This window comes from Brassica rapa, chromosome A02 (assembly GCF_000309985.2).
Source record: "Brassica rapa cultivar Chiifu-401-42 chromosome A02, CAAS_Brap_v3.01, whole genome shotgun sequence".
NCBI lineage: Eukaryota > Viridiplantae > Streptophyta > Magnoliopsida > Brassicales > Brassicaceae > Brassica > Brassica rapa.
The window spans coordinates 29,283,577-29,304,631 of record NC_024796.2 but is presented as its reverse complement, the minus strand read 5'-3'; the positions used below and the strand labels follow the sequence as shown (position 1 = coordinate 29,304,631).

At 32.0% G+C, this 21,055-nt stretch overlaps 1 protein-coding gene across 6 annotated transcripts; it reads right to left on the bottom strand.

Annotated features, from left to right (window-relative positions):
• Positions 1–3,142: 3,142 nt before the first annotated feature.
• Positions 3,143–7,857, bottom strand: LOC103854860 (probable disease resistance protein At1g59620). 6 transcript variants are annotated; one of them, XR_004455166.1, is made up of 6 exons: positions 7,538–7,857; positions 6,465–7,345; positions 6,226–6,372; positions 5,069–6,106; positions 3,638–4,066; positions 3,143–3,526 (listed from the first exon to the last, which is right to left on the bottom strand). XR_004455166.1 is itself a non-coding variant. In XM_033284464.1 (6 exons), coding segments are annotated over exons 2-5 (3,417 nt in total). In that variant the 5' UTR covers positions 7,339–7,345; positions 7,538–7,853; the 3' UTR covers positions 3,143–3,526; positions 3,638–3,674. The 6 variants fall into 6 exon arrangements, 2 of the variants coding, with proteins under 2 accessions (XP_033140355.1, XP_033140356.1); XM_033284464.1 differs by having other exon boundaries at positions 3,638–3,676; positions 3,713–6,106; positions 7,538–7,853; XM_033284465.1 differs by having other exon boundaries at positions 3,143–3,516; positions 3,638–3,676; positions 3,713–6,106; positions 7,538–7,853.
• Positions 7,858–21,055: the final 13,198 nt, after the last annotated feature.

Here is a 21,055-nt window from a genome sequence, read left to right as displayed (position 1 = left end):
TTGGAGTTTAAAGCATGTATCTCTTGCTGAGAATGGTGTTGCTACTAGCATTGCTATCAGCTTTACACTGGTCCATCGCTACCAATTATCTGGCGACTAGGGTCCCCGCTGGCTAGTAATCTACTATCCGAGCAGAGGCTGCCAATGGAATCTCCATGACAGGCTATCGCAGCTTCCCCGCTGGCTGTCGAGCCTCTAGCATGTTTCATTTGTTCATGCTTTGTTTTGGCACCTACTGGTGTCTTTTATTTTTCTGTTTTCTTATTCCTCCCAATCATCTGTCTATGAGGTGTGTGTTGTTAGGGAGGTAAGTTGTTCTTTCTGAATTTCAGATTACGAATACAATCAGTGTTAAAAAAAAAAAAACTTCAAACTTCTTGAACTTGTCGTGGCCGTAATGAGCCATCGACGTCCTCTCGTATCAAACTAACAAGCTCTATCGGAACAACATCAAAACGATGAAAACCAAAAAGAAGAGAAATAGAAAGGTTAGCTAAACCATCAGCTTAGCTTCCCTATACACATGAACAATTCTGACCAACCAGTCCCTCGTCAAGAAGTCATGGCACAGACGTATCAGGAAAGACAGCGGGTGAGTATCCTCGATCCCTGTCGTAAGAAAGCCCACCTAAAAATGAAATTTAATCATTTTTATCTCATACTTAATAACTGATATCGGTAAACAATAAATTAACCTGCCTGTTTCCAGCTTTTTTGATTTTATGCAAATGTGTACTTTAAATAAATACTAGATTTTGACCCGCGCTTCGAAAGCGCGGGTTTTTTGACTAATAAAAATGTTTGATATGAATTAGTGGAAGTACAGATTTTTCGTTTAATTACAATTGATATGAATTAGTGTTTTGATTTGATGTATATTATTATGCACACTCTTATGTTACAACATCATCTTTATATTTTATGTGAATTTTATAAGAGTTACATCTGTTGAGCTGGTGAGATATAAGATTTGCTTTGCAGATTTTGGGCTAATTTAGTAGTATGATTTTTTTTTAGGTTTTTAATAGTTTTAGCAATGTTTTTGTACCTGATCCAAACCCACGGTCGAATTGATAATTTTGGTGACGTATATAATCTGATCATACTAAGTTAAAACATAATATATGAAAACATGATAAAACCTGGAAAAAAAATTCATCATTAACCCGCCATCTGATATTGTTGACCCGATAAAATATCATATAAATTTGATGATATTTTTTAAAATGTTGATTCAAACTTTTTCAATACTTTTTAGTAGTACTTAAAAGTGAATAAATTTTTTTGATTTATGATTCTTTAATAGTATGAATTTGTAGGGTTTTAATAGTTTTAGCAATGTTTTTGTACCCGGTCCAAACCACGGTCGAATTAATAAATCCGGTAATCCATATATAATCCGATCTGGATTAAGTTAAAACTCAATATGTAAAAACTTGATAAAATTTGGTAAAAACTCATCATTAACCCGCCATATGATGCTGATTGATCCAATAAAATATTATATAAATCTGATGACATTTTTAAAAATGTTGATTTAAACTTTTTGCGTACTTTTTAATAATACTTAAAATTGAATATATCGAATGACACTAAGATTTTTTAAAAATTACATGATAAAAAATTCTCAAAAAATTACATGATAAGATGAAAGGGACCCATTTCCAAATTCATAGTGTATCCCTCTATTATAAATGTGGTTCTTATATTCAGTTTCAATAATATTGAGTAAAAAATGAGTTTATTTAAAGTATTTTATAGTTACAGAAAATAAAAGTAAAGCCAAAAAATAATAATATAATTAATGAGTAGGTGCAATATTTTTGTAAGTAACTTTTTAGGATGATCATATTTTAATAATATAGATAATAAAAAGAAATTTGTGTGATCTAATATTGTTCAAGAAAATATATCATAAAAATATGTTGAAGCGTTTAAGAAAATACTTAATGAATCATGCATATATTGAAATACATATTTATTCATATGATAGGGTGCCATCATAAGTGAACAACGTCCAGTTCATTAAAATACGGTCAATAATTATTCTATGCTTTTTGTTCGTGTGGTTGTTCTATGGTTTTTCCAACGATTATGAGTAATAAGGTTAACATATTTTTTTGTTTATATGTGGGTGATGACTTATGATAGGTTAATAATTTAAAACTTAATTATGATATAGTTATAACATAAAAGAGAGTTGATGTCGATCTAGGTTAGATAAGGGACCCACCATATATGTGACTAAAATCTATCAATTGAAAAAAAGATTATAATGTAACAGATTATATATTTTTGATTTAGTTAAAACAATATAAAAGACATATTAAGTTTCTAATGAAAAAGTCCAAACAACTTTTATAAGTAGATTTATCAAAACTGATTCCCTTTTAATAGAATAGATAGTTATAACATTGATACACATATAGTATGTGGATTCATCGTTTTGTGAAACCTTACTATGGTCTACTAACATTTGTTCTCTGTATCTGCCAGCATATCAAGATCATTTACTTCTGGAATATGGTCCGAGAATCATTATGTTCTTGGTCTTGTGGATGGTAGGGAGACCCTATTTTTCATCAAAGCTAATGGTGAAGAAATAAGTCAAGTCACAATACGAAAGTTTGAAGGTTTCTTCATCAGTATTAGGACTAAATGGAAGATGACTGTGGTTTGAAAACATCATTCATGCAAGTTTGCTTTTGTCCTTGTATGTTAACCAAGCGTTGCCTGAAGACTGAAGCTACAGTTAACCTTATGTAGTCTCAGGACTTAGATTGAAACACTTCAGGACTTGGAACAATATGTAGTCTCAGCTTATCCTTTACATGCTTGTTGGCTGCAGCAAATACATTGCGTTGGGCATGCCTGAAAACGTTCTTCAACTTATAGATAGATCGCTTGAGAAACAAGAAGAGGTATCGCTTGAAGATAATGAAGCAGAGAGCCTGACCGGGACCTTGGCCTGGTCTGAGAAAGAGTTATCTAGTCAGCCTGGGACTCTGTCAAATTATAGTTATGGGGTTCAGTCTTCTCTTTCCTCTGTTTCCAAGAAGAAAATACAAGTTCTGAGAGACAGTCTTTGTCATGTTTTGGGGAACACAAAAGTGTCTCAAACACCAGAGGAGGAGGATTCATGAGTTCATAATTCAAATAATATTTACTGAAAATATCAACGACTAAGATCAACTATTCTGTGGCATCAAATCCATAAATCTTTTATACAGAGGCAAGCAAAGAGTTTCAACACAGTTCTATACGGAAATTTTCAAAAAGCCTAGTCGCTTGAGAAGAACAAATACAAGAAAATGTAAAGAGAAATCTAATATATAAGAATCTTAACATATTTCACCTCTCTCAGTCAACAAAGGTAACATGAGAACCTTCGTCGAACAGCTTCACTTCCCAAAATAAATCTCTCTATCTCTATCACCTCAGTTAGACACTTGGTCGAACAGCTTCACCGCAGCATCCACTCCTCGTGTGTGCCAGTACGTTTCACTTGTAAAATCTCTGTTTGCCATTATATCAAAGCAATTGGTGAAACACATATCATCAGAGACATTCCAACAAAAAAATATTTTATGCAAATCCAAAGAAGTTGCCGAGAAGTTCATTCCTAGATAATATATACCTGATAGTCCGTAATTGCTGAGAGTCTCCTTCAGCTGCTGACTGACTCATCATTGCGGAGATCAATAATAAATGAATTTAACAGAAGGGATGTGTTGGACTTTGTAATAGTCTTTTCCTCCTTTCGACAGTCTCTTCTCCCATCTCTTCCCCATATTATAAAAAAACAGACTATTCAAAGAAGTGATGAATCGCAGCCCATCAGGAATCTCCTTTAACTTTGGACAAGAGTCAATCTGGAGAGTATGGAGAAGGGGCATAGAGCCTTCTTCTACTATCCACTCTTCCCACTCCTCTAATCCCTCAAATTCTAGATTCTGCAATTGAGGAAACCCACCCCTCGAGCAAACCATTCTTCCCCCACAGAAACAACCATTTAACTTAACATCTTTCAAGTGAAGCAACTTCTCTAGAATCATCATCTGATCCTCTGTCAAACGAAAATCAATTAGAGATATGGTTGTAAGGAAAGAAGGCAAGCATGTTTCCGACAATCTAATACTTGATTCACCAACAAAAAGATAGTCTAAGGAAGTGATGAATCGCAACCCATCAGGAATCTCCTTTAATTCTCTGCAAGACCAAATACTTAGAGTATGGAGAAGAGGCATGGAACCTTCTTCTATTATCCACTCTTCCCACTCCTTTAATCCTTTAAATTCTAGCTTCTCCAATTGCGGAAACCCATCCCTTGAGCAAACCATTCTCCTCCCACAGAAAGATCCTTCATGTAAACTAATCTCTTTCAACTGAAGAAGCTTCTCTAAAATAGGCATTGGGTCCTCTGTCAAATGACAACCACTTAGACAGATGGTTGTAAGGTGGGAAGGCAAGTATCTTTCCGACAATCTCAAATCGAATTCGTCTCCCATACTATCAATATTCAAACACTCCAAGTTAGTGACAAATCGCAGCCCATCAGGAAGCTCCTTTAACTTTGGACAAGAGTCAATTTTGAGAGTATGGAGAAGGGGCAAGGAGCCTTCTTCTATTATCCACTCTTCCCACTCCTTTAATCCATCAAATTTTAGCTTCTGCAATTGAGGAAACCCACCCCTTGAGCAATCCATTCTCCTCCCACAGAAAGATCGTTTATGTAAACTAATCTTTTTCAAGTGAAGCAACTTCTCTAGAATAGGCATTGGATCCTTCTTCAAACGAGACTGCTTTAGACTTATGGTTGTAAGGTGAGAAGGAAAGCGTTGCGCATCAGGTAACCTTGGCATATATATCTCCAACTTCAGCTGTTTGAGATTAACAAAATCCCAAACAAATCCTTCTTCATCATCATTCGTGGGAGTATAAAACTTCTTCTTGTTATCTATAGTAAGACTCTCCAAGTGTGAAAGTTTACTTAGAGACGAAGATAGAGTTTTTATAGTATACCTCTCGTCTGTAATAAAGATACAGAGATATCTGAGCTGTGTCATACCTTGTACATCCGTCACTCTCCCATGTTTTGTGGAGAAATTCTTCAACGTCTCCAGGTTGACCAGATTTCCTAATTCCAACTTCGTCTTATCATGTAATCTCAACGGCAACCACAAGTATGTCAATTCTTCCATATCTTTCAAGATATTGGGAATGTAGACTTCAAAATATATATTTAGGTTTAAATAGAGCAGCTTCTTCAGATTCCGCATAGAAGAAGGCAGTTGATGTACATTTGACATCTCTAAATTAAGATATCTCAAGTGGATGAGCTTCCCGATGCTAGAGGGTACCTTCCCTCCTTCAAAATCAACACAAGGGAGATCTAACACTCTCATCAGCTTAAATCTTGTAAAGAATAAACCTTTGCTCTGGAGAAACAAGAGAGTTCTAAGACTTGGATTCTTCACCTCCGTATCGACATTAAATGTTTCTTCATACCAACGTACAACAGCAAGTCTGCGAGATTTACAAGGAGATTTCGAATTTGCAGTTGATCTGCAAATGGTTTGTACGAAATTCTCTTCTTCAGCTTTGCGTACACAAACTTCTCTCATCATGTCATGCAACTGAAGTGTTTCAAATCTGAAAGTTTTAACGTCTCTTTCAGAAATAACCATGTTTCTCTTCACCAATTGTTCTATGTATCCATCTGCAACCTCTCGAATGCTGGCTCCATCGAAATCCATTGGCATTAGTATTCCTTCTGCAGCCCAGTAATAGGACAGTGTCTCCACATTTATTTTATAATCTTCTGGAAAACTAACAAGGTAAAGAAAGCACTGCTTCAAATAAGCAGGCAGCTCTTCGAAACTCAGATACAAAACATCGTTAACCTCCCTATTGACGTTTCTGTCGACAAAGCCTGTCCCTCTAACGATGGGAGCTTTCATATTCTCATGTACCGTTTTCCACTGATTCAATGTGTACTTCTTACATAACAACCCGCCTAACACCTTAAGAGCCAATGGTAGGCCTCCACAATGTTTAATCATCTCCTTACCGATTTCTTTCATGTCGACTTCATCAATCTTAAATTCTGCACATCATTTACAAGAATGTTCGAAATGATCACATGGTCTTGCAGATATTGTAGTCATTTTTTAAAAAAATTACTAGAATATAAAAACTCCAAGTAGGCCGTCCTTGAAAACTTACCAGCTGTGTCTTTAATAGGAAATGCTATTCTTTGAAAAAGATCCCAACTTTCTTCAGAAGTTAGACATTCTGGTTTGAAGGGGACACATTGATTGTCTGCATGTAATGCCACTTTCTCATTGCGAGAAGTAAGTAAAACCTTCCATCCTGCAACACATTTATATTTTTGTAACGTTTCATGATCAAATTGTGAGTTTTAAAAACACACAAACTAACGTATGTACCCAAAGGAGATTCACCTTTTTTCGGCAGAAACACATCCTTGATTAGGTCCCAGTCTTCTTCTCTCCATATATCATCAATGACGATCAAAGCCTTTTGAGTTTCCAACACTCGAACAATCTTCTCAAGAAGTTCGTCTTCCATCATCTTTGACACATCGCATTCTGGCCCGATCAGTTGTCGCAAGATTGTCTGCCAGACACATTTCCTTTCAAACTGTTGTGAAACACACACCCACGCTAATCCTCGAAAATGACTTTTTATTTTCTCATGATTGTAAACTTTTCTTGCCAATGTGGTTTTACCAATACCACCCATCCCAGTTATAGCAACCACTTGACTGCTATCCTCCTCCACCAAATTGCCAACCACTAGCTCAATATTTTTCTCCATTCCAACAATAGGTTGCTCTTCATCAACGATATAAAACGTTTGTCTTTGTTCGTCCTGTGGAGGCATACACCTTTCTCTGACAATGACCTGATGTTGTACGCCATAACTCTGCATATCGTGTATCTCCTTAGAGATCCTCACACGTACAGCTTTCATATCCATTGCAAGTCCCCTGCGTTCCAAACTAACACAAGAAAGTCTTCTTACAGTGTTCCTGATGCCTCTTCTATTTCCGAGTTCTTCCATTAAAACAAAGGTTTCGACTATATCTTCTGCGTCCAAAACTATTTCTTTGACCGCTTGGATAGTGTGTTTTACCGTTGCACTTGTATGTTTTTTGGCCTCTGCGTCTTCTAGAAAACACCTTAACTTTTCAACATCATATTTTAATCCCTCGAACTCCTCTTCAACTCCTTGAAATCGCTCAGTTTCTCGGACAAGGAGGTTCGAAAGCCTCTCGACTGCAAACGGTAAAAGTGCCACTGCTAGCTCAGCCATAAGTCTCCTGCTCAAACATGAAATAAGTAATCAATAATCACACGAGAGCAAGGATCCTTGAGTTCATACATAGTCCGGTTAATATTTATTTCTGCAAATTCTAGTCTAGATAATATATACTATTTTGTGGATCTAATCTATAGACGATATGAACAATCGAGATGAAATAAATATGAAAAATACAAAAAATAAAAATCACCTCTTGAAAATCGCTTTTCTTACAACAGATCTGTATATGCGAATGTGTTTTGGTTAGAACGCAACTGAAGACCAAGTACTTGATTATTCTTAGTCAACACTAAACGACACAAACCAGCTGTATTCACGATGATGAGTTTCTTAATCAATTATAGCCACTTATTAGAGCATCATGGTAAATACTAAATAGCCATGTGGTCGCTGAAAAGAGGAAACCAAAAACATGTTTCTTCGTTACTTTTTTTTTGGTTAATCATTTAAATTTTCAATAATTTGGGAGTGATGGACCCAAAACAGAATAAACTAATTTAATTATTTGCTCACTTATCTCTGATGTGTACTCTAGAGTGCTCAAAGCATAGGTCTGCTCAAGTTGGCTAAGGAAGCCCTGCAAAACTCTCTGCACTTCCAAAATCAAACTCTCTTCTACCATTTTGGCCAAAGCTTCCAAGTTATCTCCTCTGGTTGGGAGCCGTGCACTCTACTCCAGAGTCATGTAGCAAACTAAATATCTATCCCTAGACTCATGATACTTCGCGTTTCTTGATAGTTCTCCCTAATTCTCAGCTGCTTTTCTAAAACTTCTATTGCACTAGATGCATCTACTAGATTCAACAGAAAAGAACATCCTATGATGTCTTCCTCTTTTGTTACCGGTTGTTCAGTGATCAGTTCATCTTTCGGCGCAAAACCATTCCTTGCCATCCAAGAAAGAATAGTAACAAACTGCTTCCCAGGAATTGACCTAGCACGTGAAGCTCTAACTCACTGATCGATTCATCATCACAGTGACCCATAGCAAAGAAAGCAAAGCAACTGCTTTGGTGAACTTACATCAATGTGCTCAAGTGCAAGACCTCTTGCACCTGAATCCCAAATAGGATCATGCCCCCTTTTGGATAGAACAAGGCATAGATCAAAAGCCAGCTGCAGCGTCTCTAGCAATATAGCTTCTTCAGCGTGTAGATAAGTTCCATTGGGTCTTTTACTTGTTTAAACTGAACAGGTGAGAGAGTAACCCAAAGCCTAACGGTCACTGCATCAATGACTTTAACAGTCCGGCTACTTGAAAATATATTCAGGCACTCTCTTGCTTTCAATATCTGAAAAATTAAATTCCAAAATTTGAAAGAGAAAACAGCTAAGAAACAAGAACTTTAACATGATGACATGGAGCATAATTATATTTAGCAGAAACAAAAGCTTTATACAAAAATGAAGAAAACACTTAACCATGCATGGGTATCTGCAACTTTAAAGGAAGTAAGTTTGTTTAGCAATGGGTAAGGACATCTGCTTACTAAGTTATGTAGATCTAGAGATGAGAGTACAATGGATCTTGAAATCTAATCATGTATCTTTGGTAGCTTTGAGACCATTGTTGCCATGACATTCCACTTATCCGTAGCTTTGCACAAATATAAACATTACAGAGCACACAATCAACAACTTCCATCCCATCCTTAAAAAAAAACAGTATATAAATCCATACCCCTTCCTGGACATTTCTTTGTCGAAGGTTTGTTATTAATTAATCTTTTGTTTTATTTCAATCCAAGAGAGTAGCTTTGTTTTTCTAGAGTTATGTTCTGTGATTTTAGACATTTTGGTTTGTTTCTTCATGGTAGATCTTAGTACCATGAAAAAATTCTCTGCCTCTGTCTCTTTAGTTGCATCGTCTTACTTCACATTTTATGTAGTGAAAACGATGTCCTCCGTTGTGTTGATATTTGGATTTTAGACACATTTTTCTAGTGATGATTTAGACTTGAGTGCTTTTCTAAGGTTGGTGGTAGTTTAAAAAACGTACTGTTTATACGGCTTTTAGCGAGGTTTTGTTCTTTAGGAGCTTCAATGTAGTGACTGGTCACACCGTCCTCTAACAGAAGAACAGAAACTATACGCTGCAACAGATGCTCACTGCTTGCTCCAAATATTCAATGTGTTCAAGTCAAATCTTGTTGAAGAAATCACATTGCATGATCCTAATGATATAAACGTTGGCTTAAAAGATATTCTCAATGGATCGGCTTGTACCAGCAAGGCTGCAGATGTTATCAGAGCAATGACCCAAAATGGCCAAAACATTGCCAATGGAGTGGTTTCTAGAAAAACCTGTTGGATGAGAACCTGTTGAAGATCGTCAGGAAGTATGGAGAAAAGATCTTCTACCAAGAATCTCCAAGAAGAAAACAAGAAGACGTGGTGCCTCGTTGAAGAATGTGAACACAGATAAGCATTTGGTCTGCTCTATGTACAGGCAAGGTCCACTACCATGGGATTCATCTTTGGTCGGTGATGGCTGCTCTTGGATGTGATGGTAATTATATTAATCTCTGTCAAGCTTGTGTTAAATTTATTTCTCCATGCTTATAGAACAACTCTCTAGGTTGAAGGGATTGATGCTGCAGTTCCACCCTCAAAGAAGCCAGATTCAAGGTACTTTTTCTATAAGCTACCATTATAAAATTTTGATTACAATATTTCTTATAATTTATCTGTTGATTTATTGACACAACTTCTAGGGAGTTGCTTGATCAAGCATTGAAAGAGAACAGAGTTCTGTTGACAAGAGATACCAAACTGTTGAGACACCAAGATTTGGCTAAGCATCAAATATATAGAGTCAAGAGCCTTCTGAAAAATGAGCAGCTACTTGAGGTACAACAAAACTGAACTTATAGTACCATATGACCTGTGATGTGGCATGGCTTCGTTGACTTGTTATATTAATCAAAAAGTAAACTTAACCTACAAGTTTTGCATTAAAGAGCAGGATCTCTCTTAAGACAATTAAGTGTGAAAGAGAAATAAATGATTAGTTGTTCTTATCTCCAGCACTACCTGACTTGATAGTTACTGAGCCAGTAGAGCCTCCTGCATTCATTGTGGAATCAGTAACTTATATTCAATGGTATAGTTGTGGATTTTTTGTCTGAGTTACCACTGAAACAACTAATCATTGAAGTTGTAACAATGGTATAGTTGTGAAAAATTATTTTTTTTCATCTTCTTCCATTCTTTTTCAGTGTCTATTGGATATTGACTTGTAACAATTGAAATCAAGTTAGATTGTTTTAAGAATCTAGGTAAAATTTATATATTTTTAATTGTTTTGTAATTTTGAAGTTTAGTTTGTTTTAACTGAAATTTAATCATTTTTATCTCATACTTAAATAACTGATAACAATAAAAATAAATTAATCTACATGTTTCCAGCTTTTGTGATTTTATGCAAATGTGTACTTTAAATAAATATATTTATTAAATAAATTGATATACATATAGTAAACTAAAATTTTGTGAATTCTGCAATGATTATGATATTTTGAAATAATTTTTATAACCCAATGAATTTTCTAACTGGTAATCCTACACTAAACATGTTGTTTTATTTAGTTATTCTAATTTCAGTAGTTTTATACTGAATGTTTTCTGAAATTATTCTAATGCTTTGGAACGATCCTTGGCTGAGCTTAAACGATCAGATGCGACCTATGGGACCATCGAACGAGCAGCATGTGAACCTAACAATATCTGACCTTATAAACCCTGCAACTAAGGATTGGGATGTATCTAAAGTTTGACTAATCATTGGCAAATGTAATCACCAATATTTCTCACCAGAAGCATTTCTTTGAAGTATAACCAACAAAAAGTGTACAATTTGCGATCTCTGTTTATTTCATGAGTACGTTGGTGAATGTAATCACCAATATTTCTCACCAACCTTTTTGAATTCAATCAAAACACACATCATATTGGTGTTTCTGTTGCTAAATCTCATATATAGTATTAGCATACTCTAACAAAAGCATAAATTGTTAAAGATTGTGATATATGAACATCTATTGGAGGATTCAAGAGATACACATATAGTTTTCATTGATTTCTTTTCACATACTGAAAATTATTGAATATACATATTACTCTTTTTGCATCAAAAATCTGATACATATGATCTACACTATTGAAATTACAAAATTTACTATGCAAAATTGCATATTTCAACCAACCAATTATCTTCCAGAAAAGCAAGATGCTCCATCGAAATCTCAATTAATATGAAAAAAAACATGTTTCATGTGTGAAAGTTAAGCCAAATTTAAGTTGGAACTAAGTAAATATGCACATGACTATCAAATAGTCTTTGTGTGGAACGAGTAATCGTTGTTGATAATTAATTAGAGAGATTAATAGAATGACAATAATATATCAAAAATACAAAATTTTGTGCATTGTTCTAATCGAATGAAAAAACAAAAGATTTGTGGAAAGCATACACATTTAGATTTTTGAATTTTCATATTAAGTTGTTACATATGTCAATAACAAGGTTTTTGACTAAAACGATACATGACTAAAATCTACATCCAAATATAGAAAATATAATGATTTTGGAAGTGCAGAGAGTTTCCAAGGGATTCCTCAGTCAACTTGATCAGACCTATGAGAACTCTAGACTATATATCAAGGTTTTGAAACCTTTAGAGTCTCTGGAAATACTGAAACAGCAATTCATTTTGATTTTACCTCCAAATGGTTCATCTGTGCATATCCATGATAATTCTACATGGCAAGAATGCTAAAACTAGCCACCACCACTTCACAAGAACCATTGAACGTAGGCTCTCGTCTCCATTATACTGACATGCTAAAAGCACAACAACATCATCGTTATGTAGTCGTTTAATCTCCTTAAGAAGTTCACATCATATTTTGCCATCAACACCGTATATGGTGGCCTTTTAGTTTCATTTTGAGAAAATATCTCTTTTTTACGAGTATCGCTAAAAATTGTTCCTTCTATAACAGGAAAAAAAATATTTTAGTCAAAACAAAAACAGGAAAAAATAATATTTAGTCAAAACAAAAACAGGAAAAAATAATATTTTAGCAATTTTATGAAAAAAGGAAACTTAAAAATTAATAATATCTTATATAAATTTCTTACCTCCTTATCCAACAGAATTACGACAAACAATTTGTTTAACCCACAGTTTTCCTTTCTGGGAAACGTTTAACAATGATTTCAGCTTAATATCTCCAGCAGACAAAAAACCCGGGTTTAAGCCAGGGTAACAATCAAGGCCACCGTAAATGTAAATTTTTCTTAAGAAATATGAATTATCACAATAGTATTACGCGCTAGGAGCCATATCTGCAAAATTATCGAACTGATAATTTGCAGGAAACCCATATGTGTCAACTTCTAAGTAGATAGTGACATCATAGTCACGATGGCGTGCTGACGAAAAATTTCTTTCGACTCTATTGCTAGATTTTGCATCCATCTACAATAAACAACAATGTAAAAATTAACAAACTGATAGATAAAAACCATAAAAAAAACTCTACCTGAAAACTCAGCAAAAGAATAGACAAATATTCAATTAGATAACTTCCAACCCACTAAACATATAATCTAATAACAACTTATGTAATAATTTGTTTCTATGGTTTTGTTCACAACTTTTGTAATCTTGATTTGCATAAATGAAAGTTTACTCCAAAGAAGAAACAAATATTTGACTATTATTCAAGCTTTTCAAGCAAAAAAAGTCAAATTCCAAACATAAATTAAATTGTAGTTTTAGATATATACTACTTCTAGTTGTAAAACTCAACACTCAACTTTCTCTTATGTCTTCAATATCTAATTCACTACCTAAAAGTAGGCGTGGGCATTCGGGGTCCCAATCGGTTTTCGGTTTTATCCATTCGGGTTTCGGTTTTTCGGGTTTATCAAAATCAACCCCATTCGGGTTATATAAAAGTTCGGTTCGGGACCGGTTCGGGTTATATCGGGTTCGGGTCTGAGTTAGTAAATCTTCAAAGAACCGGTATAACCCATTGTATTTTCGGGTTCGGGTCCCAATCGGTTCTTCGGTTTAACAATACATGATTTGTACCTATTTTGTAACTAAAACATAAATGAAATCGGTTCTTCGGATTTAAAATACATGATTTGTACATATTTTAATAGCCAAAACATAAGTAAAATCGATTCAAAAATAAGAAAAAACATTAAACGTGATCATTCAAAATCAAGCGAAAGATAAACATAGTTAGTGATATAAAGAAAACCAGATAAATGAAATCATAAAACAAAAACTAAGTTCTCATGAAATGAGAAACACTATTCAATGAAAACAAAACCAAAATAAAAAAAACTTTAGGCTTCAACCGCTACATTCCACCATCAACCTTCGTGTATTAGATAATTATTTTAGAAATTCAATAATATCTTAAAGTATTTTGGATACATATTAAGAATTAAAATCATATTTAGTAAAAGTTCTTTTTGTTATTATAAATGTTTCGGGTTCTATCGGATATCCATTTAGGTCCGGGTTCGGTTCGGATAATACCCATAACCCAATATACCAAAAAACAGGATCCATTCGGTATTTATGTCGGGTTCAGATCGGTTCGGATTCATTTTTATCGGATCGGATTCGGTTCGGATTTTCGGGTTCGGTTTATTTGCCCAGCCCTACCTAAAAGTTTATGAAATTTGATAGACACATCAACATCATTAGCTATGACATTCCAATCCATTTATCACTTAGATTACAAATTGGAAACTACCAACTGATTATTTAAAAAAGATATTAAAGTAACATTCGAGAAATCATGTTAAATAGAAATTTACAATACTCATTAAATTTCAAAAATTTATATTTTCAAAAGGAAATCAAACAATTTTTTTTATTCATTGTTATGTATATTTAACTAATCAATAAAGTAGTTCACGAGAAGTTCTGAACAATTATTTTAATGAATTTTAAGAAATAATAAATTGAGGAAATATTGTACATTCTCAAATTTGTTTTGCTAACTAAACTGGTCATGATAATATAGATTTCAATATCCTCAAAATCTAATAATTTGGACTTTAACCCAAACTATAGTTCATACATGAAAAGTCTTTAGAGCATCTTCATAGCAAGGAAATGAGTAGCTCTCAACATTTAAATTCTAAACATTTTAAGTCCAAAGTTGAAATAATTCTAGCAAAAAAAAAGATGTTTAGTCAACTGCTCTTCACATGTACTCTCCTCCCATTATAAAATTAGCTTACCACCACTTCACAAGAACCGCTGACCGTAGGCTCTCGTCTCCATTATACGGACATGCTAAAAGCGCAACAATATCATCTTTATGTAGTCGTTTAATCGTCTTAATGAAGTTTGCATCAGAGGTTGCCAGCAACACCATATATGGTGGCTTTCCAGTTTCACTTTGAGAAAATATCTTTATTTTAAGAGCATATGTCGCTAAAAAATGTTTACCTTCTGAAAAAAAAAATATTTCAGTAAAAAAAAACAATAAAATTTTAGCAATTTGATGGAAAAGAAAACTTATAATTAATAACATCTTAAACAGAGTTCGTACTTCCTTTTTCAACAACATTACATCAAATTACTTGTTTACCTACTGTTTTCCTTTCTGGTAAATGCTTAACAATGATTTCAGTTGTAGTATTTTCAACAGACAAAGTTAAAGGGTTTAAGTTGGGGTAACTATAAAGATCACCATAAAATTTAAATTATTATTAAGAAATAGGAACTATCACAACAGTGTAATGCGCTATAAGCCATATATGCAAAATTATCGAACTGATAATTCGCAGAAAACCCATAAGTTTCAAGATCTAAGTATATATTGACATCATAGTCACGATGGCGGGAAGACAAAAAAGTTCTTTCAAATCTATTGCATATTTTTCATCGATCTATAATAAACAACAATGTAAATATTAACAAATTGATAGATAAAAACAATAAAAAACTCTACCTGAAAACTCAACAAGAGAATGAACAAATATCCAGTTAGGTAATTTCCCGACCCACTAAACAAATAATCTAATAACAGTTTATGTAATAATTTGTTTCTATGGTTTTGCTCACAATTTTTGTAATCTTGATTTGAATAAATGAAAGTTTACTCTGAAGAAAAAACATACTATTATTCAAGCTTTTCAAGCAAAGTAGTTAAATTACATAGAGTAATTAAATAGTAGTATTAGATATATACTACTTCTAGTTGTAAAACTAAACACTCAACTTTCTCTAATGTCTTCTATATCTAATTCACTACCTAAAAGTTTATGAAATTTGATATACACATCAATATCATTAGCTATGACATTCCAATTCATTCAGGATTTAGCTTACAAATTGGAAATTACCAACTGGTTATTTTATTAAACTGACATTTGAGAAATCTTGATAAATAGAAATTTACAACATTCAATAAATTTCAAAATTTTATATTCTCAAAAGGAAATCAAAACAAATCTTTTTAAATCATTGTTATGTATACTTAACTATAAATCAGTAAAGTATATCCGTCAACTCTTAATTTGTTTCTTGTTTTGTTCAGACATTTTCAAACTTTGCGTTTTTTTTATCATTTATATATGTACACATTATCATTGCTAAGTGTTTAAACATCTTATGTTCTAAATTTCAAAACATCATTTAATTTCAGACCAAATTATCAAATATTCAGTTGAAAACATTTGTCAAGAGTTAAAAATGTCTTTGGTAGGCTGAACATGTGTACATATGCATGCATATCAAAATGTTTCCCATGAGCATAAATGCAAAAAAAAAAGTAATTATAATAAACTTCCTAAGCAAAACAAAAGAATTCCAAAGTAAAACATTGAACAAAAAATAATACAAACATTTATGAGTTTTATACAAATTATTGTTATTTCATAATTAGTGTTTTATAGATTTATAGTTTCTTTAATTTTATCGGTTTTAGATTATTATAAGAAAAAAACATTTTAGTATAAAAAGAAACATTTGATCAAACCGGTTAATCCGGTATACACTAACCGGCATGAGATCAGATATAGACCAATTCGCCTTTAAACACTAAAACGGCGTCGTTTTCATCTATCATATTTCGTAATGAAAAACCAATATCCACAACAAAATTATAAAAACAAATTGTATGTAAAAGCCCATAAAAGCCAAACATTCTCTTAACCTAATTTTGTTGTCTTCTTCCAGTTAAAAGTAACATTGTCTTTTGATAACTATTCAAACAAACACAATTTGACGATGATAATCAGCCGTTGGAACAAGAGCATAAGACGAAGAGGGTAAACAATAGTAGACATGGTAAGTATAAATCTTGTGTTTACAATCTTTCTTTTTGTGTTGGACGTGAATTTGACTATCAATTGAGAGTGACAATGGTTGTTGTTGCAAGTCTTGATTACACCCCCAGAAAAAAACCCACCAAAATTATGGTGTGTTGAGACTGCTTTACGAAAACGATTCACATTTGTTGATGTAGACTTCTCATCGAAAGAAACATGGGTTCAAATAGTTTCTCGATCTTGAAAACATCAAACATGATGTGGAGAAAGCAGCAGCTAGAAGCATTACTTTTGATGTATTTCAAATTACTCAAATCAATTTAGATTTCATGCGTCATTGGTTTCAAGGGAGAGACTTATTTTTGCTGGATACGACGATTGTTGGTTGCTGCGATATTTTGATCAAAGTTTCATCGTGTAACTGTTATTATTATGTACAATGTAGCATGTATATTATGTTATATTGTTTCCAATAAATAAAAATTGTTAAGAACAAAAAACTATAAAATGTGTAACAATTATTATTATGTTTTTTTATTTTTTTCCTTATGTTTTCCAATGATAATCTAATAAGTTGATTGTCAATGCGATTATTTGAAATAACAAAAAATTCTTTATTTTCAACACTCTAAACCATTTTCTTTTTGCAAATGGATTTTGTTTTATTACATTATAAGAAGTTAGGAAAATAATGTGAAAATGTATAAACTCTTATCCAATTTTTTTTATTTGTAAAAAGATTGACCTATTCAATATATATTATTGGATAACAATGATATTTGAATACGGTTAACTACATGTTTTCAAACTTGATAACATATATAATTCACATAAAATGTTTTGGCAACAATACAACAACCAAAACTTATATATGGATTGATCAAACATGTTGAAATGTTTCCAAAAATGTGTCGTTTTTCTTAAAAATATTTAGTGGTAGTTTGAAAATGACATTACCTGTTTTACGTAGGGAATGAACCTTTAGATATTCTCTTCCACAGTTGCAACAAATCCTCTGACGGGCATGGACGTGAAAGTTTTCAAAATTGCTATTCCGCATCACATCCGCAAAATTAGGCACATGGTAATCTTTGTCAAAGTAAAACTCCCAGCAACCAACAATAGTAGTATCCAGAACACTGAACTTTCTCTCTTGAAACCAATAGTTCATGAAATTTGAAGCTATCTCAGTGATTTGAATTGATCTCAGTGATTTGAAACACATCAAAATCAATATTCTTTGTTTTTGCTTCTTCCACAAAGGATTTGAACCCAAATTTCCGTCGTTGAAGATATGCCCATCCACACTCAATATCAGCAATGATATCAAGATTTTTGTGTAGAATTGTTATATTTTACAGATAGAACTTCATTAAAACTATTATCCTTCATGTGTAACCAACAAAGATTGTACAAGTTGCGTACTAAGTTTTAGTTTAGATTTTGAATGGAAAAATCTCATGATAAAAAAGAATAATATATAGTATGTTAGCTTCTATTTGGATAAGAATGTTATGTCAGTTGCGATCCATGTTGCCAAAATGTACGTCAATAAAGAAAACCTTATGTAATTCATTCTTGTTTATTTCATAAGTACTTTGGTGAATGTAATCATCAATATTTTTCACAAGCTCTTTGAATTCAATCAAAACACACATCATATTGGTGTTTCCGTTGCTAAATATCACATATAGTATTAGCAATATTCTAACAAAACCATAAAGTGTTAGAGATTGTGATATATGAACATCTATTGGATAATCCAAGAGGTTCATGTATACTTTTCATTAAATCTTTTTTCACATACTAATTTTTTTTGAATATACATATTCATACTCTTGTTGCATCAAAATCTGATACGTGTGGTCTAGTCTATTGAAATTACGCAATTTACCGTTTGCATATTTCAACCAACAAATTATCTAATAGAAAAGCATGATGTTCCATTAAAATCTCAATGAATATAAAAAACGTGTTTCATGTATGAAAATTAAACCAAATTTAAATTGGAACTAAGTAAATAGGCACATGACTATCAAAAAGTCTTCAAAAAAAGAATGAGTAATCATTGTTTCTGGTCATTGTCGTCATTTCCACAATTACACTTCATTCAGATTTGCATCTTGCGTTGTTTTGTTATAAGCAATTTTGTATACAAGCTTTGATGTTATAGAAAATTGACAATGAAATGTCAATACAAGGGTGTTTGTAAGGTATAAATGTAGCTTTTAGTTATATTTTTAGTAACAAACATCTTCTGACACATATAGGTTGAAAACTAATATGAAATTCAAAATATTGGATTAATGTATAATTTCCACAATTTAAATTAATTATATTTCTACTCATGAATCATTAACATCAATACCAATTATTTATCTATTATGTATAACTTTGATTTTAGAGTAAAGTTGTAGTCTTTATATCCTTTGTGTTTATGTTCATTTTATTATAAGCAATTTTGTATACAAGTTTTGATGTTATTAGAAGACAGACAATACAATGTCAATATAATTATTTGTAAAGTATGCATGTCGCTTAAAGTTATTTTATTTGTTAAGAGACATATTTTAACATACAAATATTCAAACTTAATATGAAATTTAAGCAATTTGATTAGAATATGACTTTCACAATTTAATCGATTATATTTCTTCTTGTAAATCATCAACATCAACACCAATTATTTATTGATTATGTACAACTTTGATTTTTAGAGTAAAACTTTAATTTTCATGTTCTTTTGTGATTCTAGTCATTTTGTTATATGCAATTCTATATACAAACTTTGATGTTATAAAAGATGAACAATACCGTGTCCATATAGGTGTTTTAAGGTATGCACATAGCATTAAGTTATCTTATTAGTTAACATACATCTTTTAACACATATCTCAAAATTTAATATCAAATTCAAACAATCAATACTATTAAAAGGGAAGGAGTCTAAAAAAAATCTACCTACAAAAGTTGTTTGGGTCCTTTCATTTAATTCATTATTTTTTGGTCTTCCCTTAAATTTATAATAACAATATGTTACCATATATTTCTCTAACAATAATTTAGTCAATTCTTTTATTTATTTAAATCTCACTCCTAAATCCTAATCATTACTATTACTATATTTATCATTTTGATTTTAAATCGTAAAAGCATTGAAACTAATGTTTTATATTATAACTTTTATCATATAATATATGATTTAAAGCAAGATAAATTACAAAATATATATGTGTACATTCTAACTTCCTCTTTCGTTTATAATAAAGTAATCATATCATATATAAACTTTTCCACTAAAATATCATATCATATACTAAACTTTCAACCGTCTATAGTTTGATAATATTTTCATCTTTAAAAATGATTTTTCTGAATATTCATGTTACCTTCACAAAAATGAAGAAATTTATTGGTTCTATTAAAACTAACCTGACTTCACGATATCAGTATTGATTATTCAAGATTTTGAAAATTATTTATTTAGATATTATACTTTTATATACTTTTCACTTAAAACGAATCAATACTATTAAAAAGGAAAGAGTTTTAAAAAATCTAATATAAAAAATTTGTAGGAGTTATGTATAACTATTTATTATTTTTTTGATAATACATTAATCATTCTAAACATACAATATTTTAAATATTTTTAAGAGATATTAATATTATTTCTTATGATACATTTACTCAGAAAAATATTTCATCAACCATGTTTTTTGTACAACAACGTTAAAAATCTATATCAAAAAGTTGTTGGACCTGATATGAACGTAATGAGTCCACATCTGTTCGAGTATTTAAGATCCTAAAAGAATTTGAAATATATGAAAAATCTGAAAAATATCTGAAACACGAAAAGTATTTGAAACTCCAAACAAATACTAAAAAAATCCAAATACCTAAAATTTTAAAATCTTATTCAAAATCTGACATGATGAACTGAAAAATACCCAAAATTTTATCCAAATACCCAAATTTTTTTTAAATTTGAAAAATTTACCTGAAATCAAAACTCTAATCATTAACCAAAAACTTAAAAACAATATCCATAATACCGGAAACATATTCGGAATATCCAAATATACCTAATAAGCACATATTTATGATCGGGTCTAGGGTAGGACCCGGACTCAAACAAAGACCTGCAGGTCAAAAAACCCAATATGTTATCTTCTCTGGACCTGAACTAAACCTATAATTTTGGGTCGGTTCGGTTTGTTTTTTTGATCCGTATATAATTCTCATGTCGAAAAGAAACTTACGTAAAAGTGTACATATAAAATCTCAAATAAAATAATTTGTAGATTATATAACTGTTAAAAATTATGTTTTTCGATATAATAAAACTTTATATTATACTATAATCCAATAACTCTGCGCTTTTCAAGCACGGAT

What these genes read in the sequence shown, in the direction of transcription:
- LOC103854860 (XM_033284464.1), bottom strand. Translation starts at nt 7,338, where the DNA reads ATGGCTGAGCTAGCAGTGGCACTTTTACCGTTTGCAGTCGAGAGGCTT. An exon ending in TGTGTTTCTGCCGAAAAAAG is followed by an intron (nt 6,373 to 6,464) that starts GTGAATCTCCTT and finishes AATGTGTTGCAG; the next exon opens with GATGGAAGGTTTTACTTACT. An exon ending in TCCTATTAAAGACACAGCTG is followed by an intron (nt 6,107 to 6,225) that starts GTAAGTTTTCAA and finishes AATGATGTGCAG; the next exon opens with AATTTAAGATTGATGAAGTC.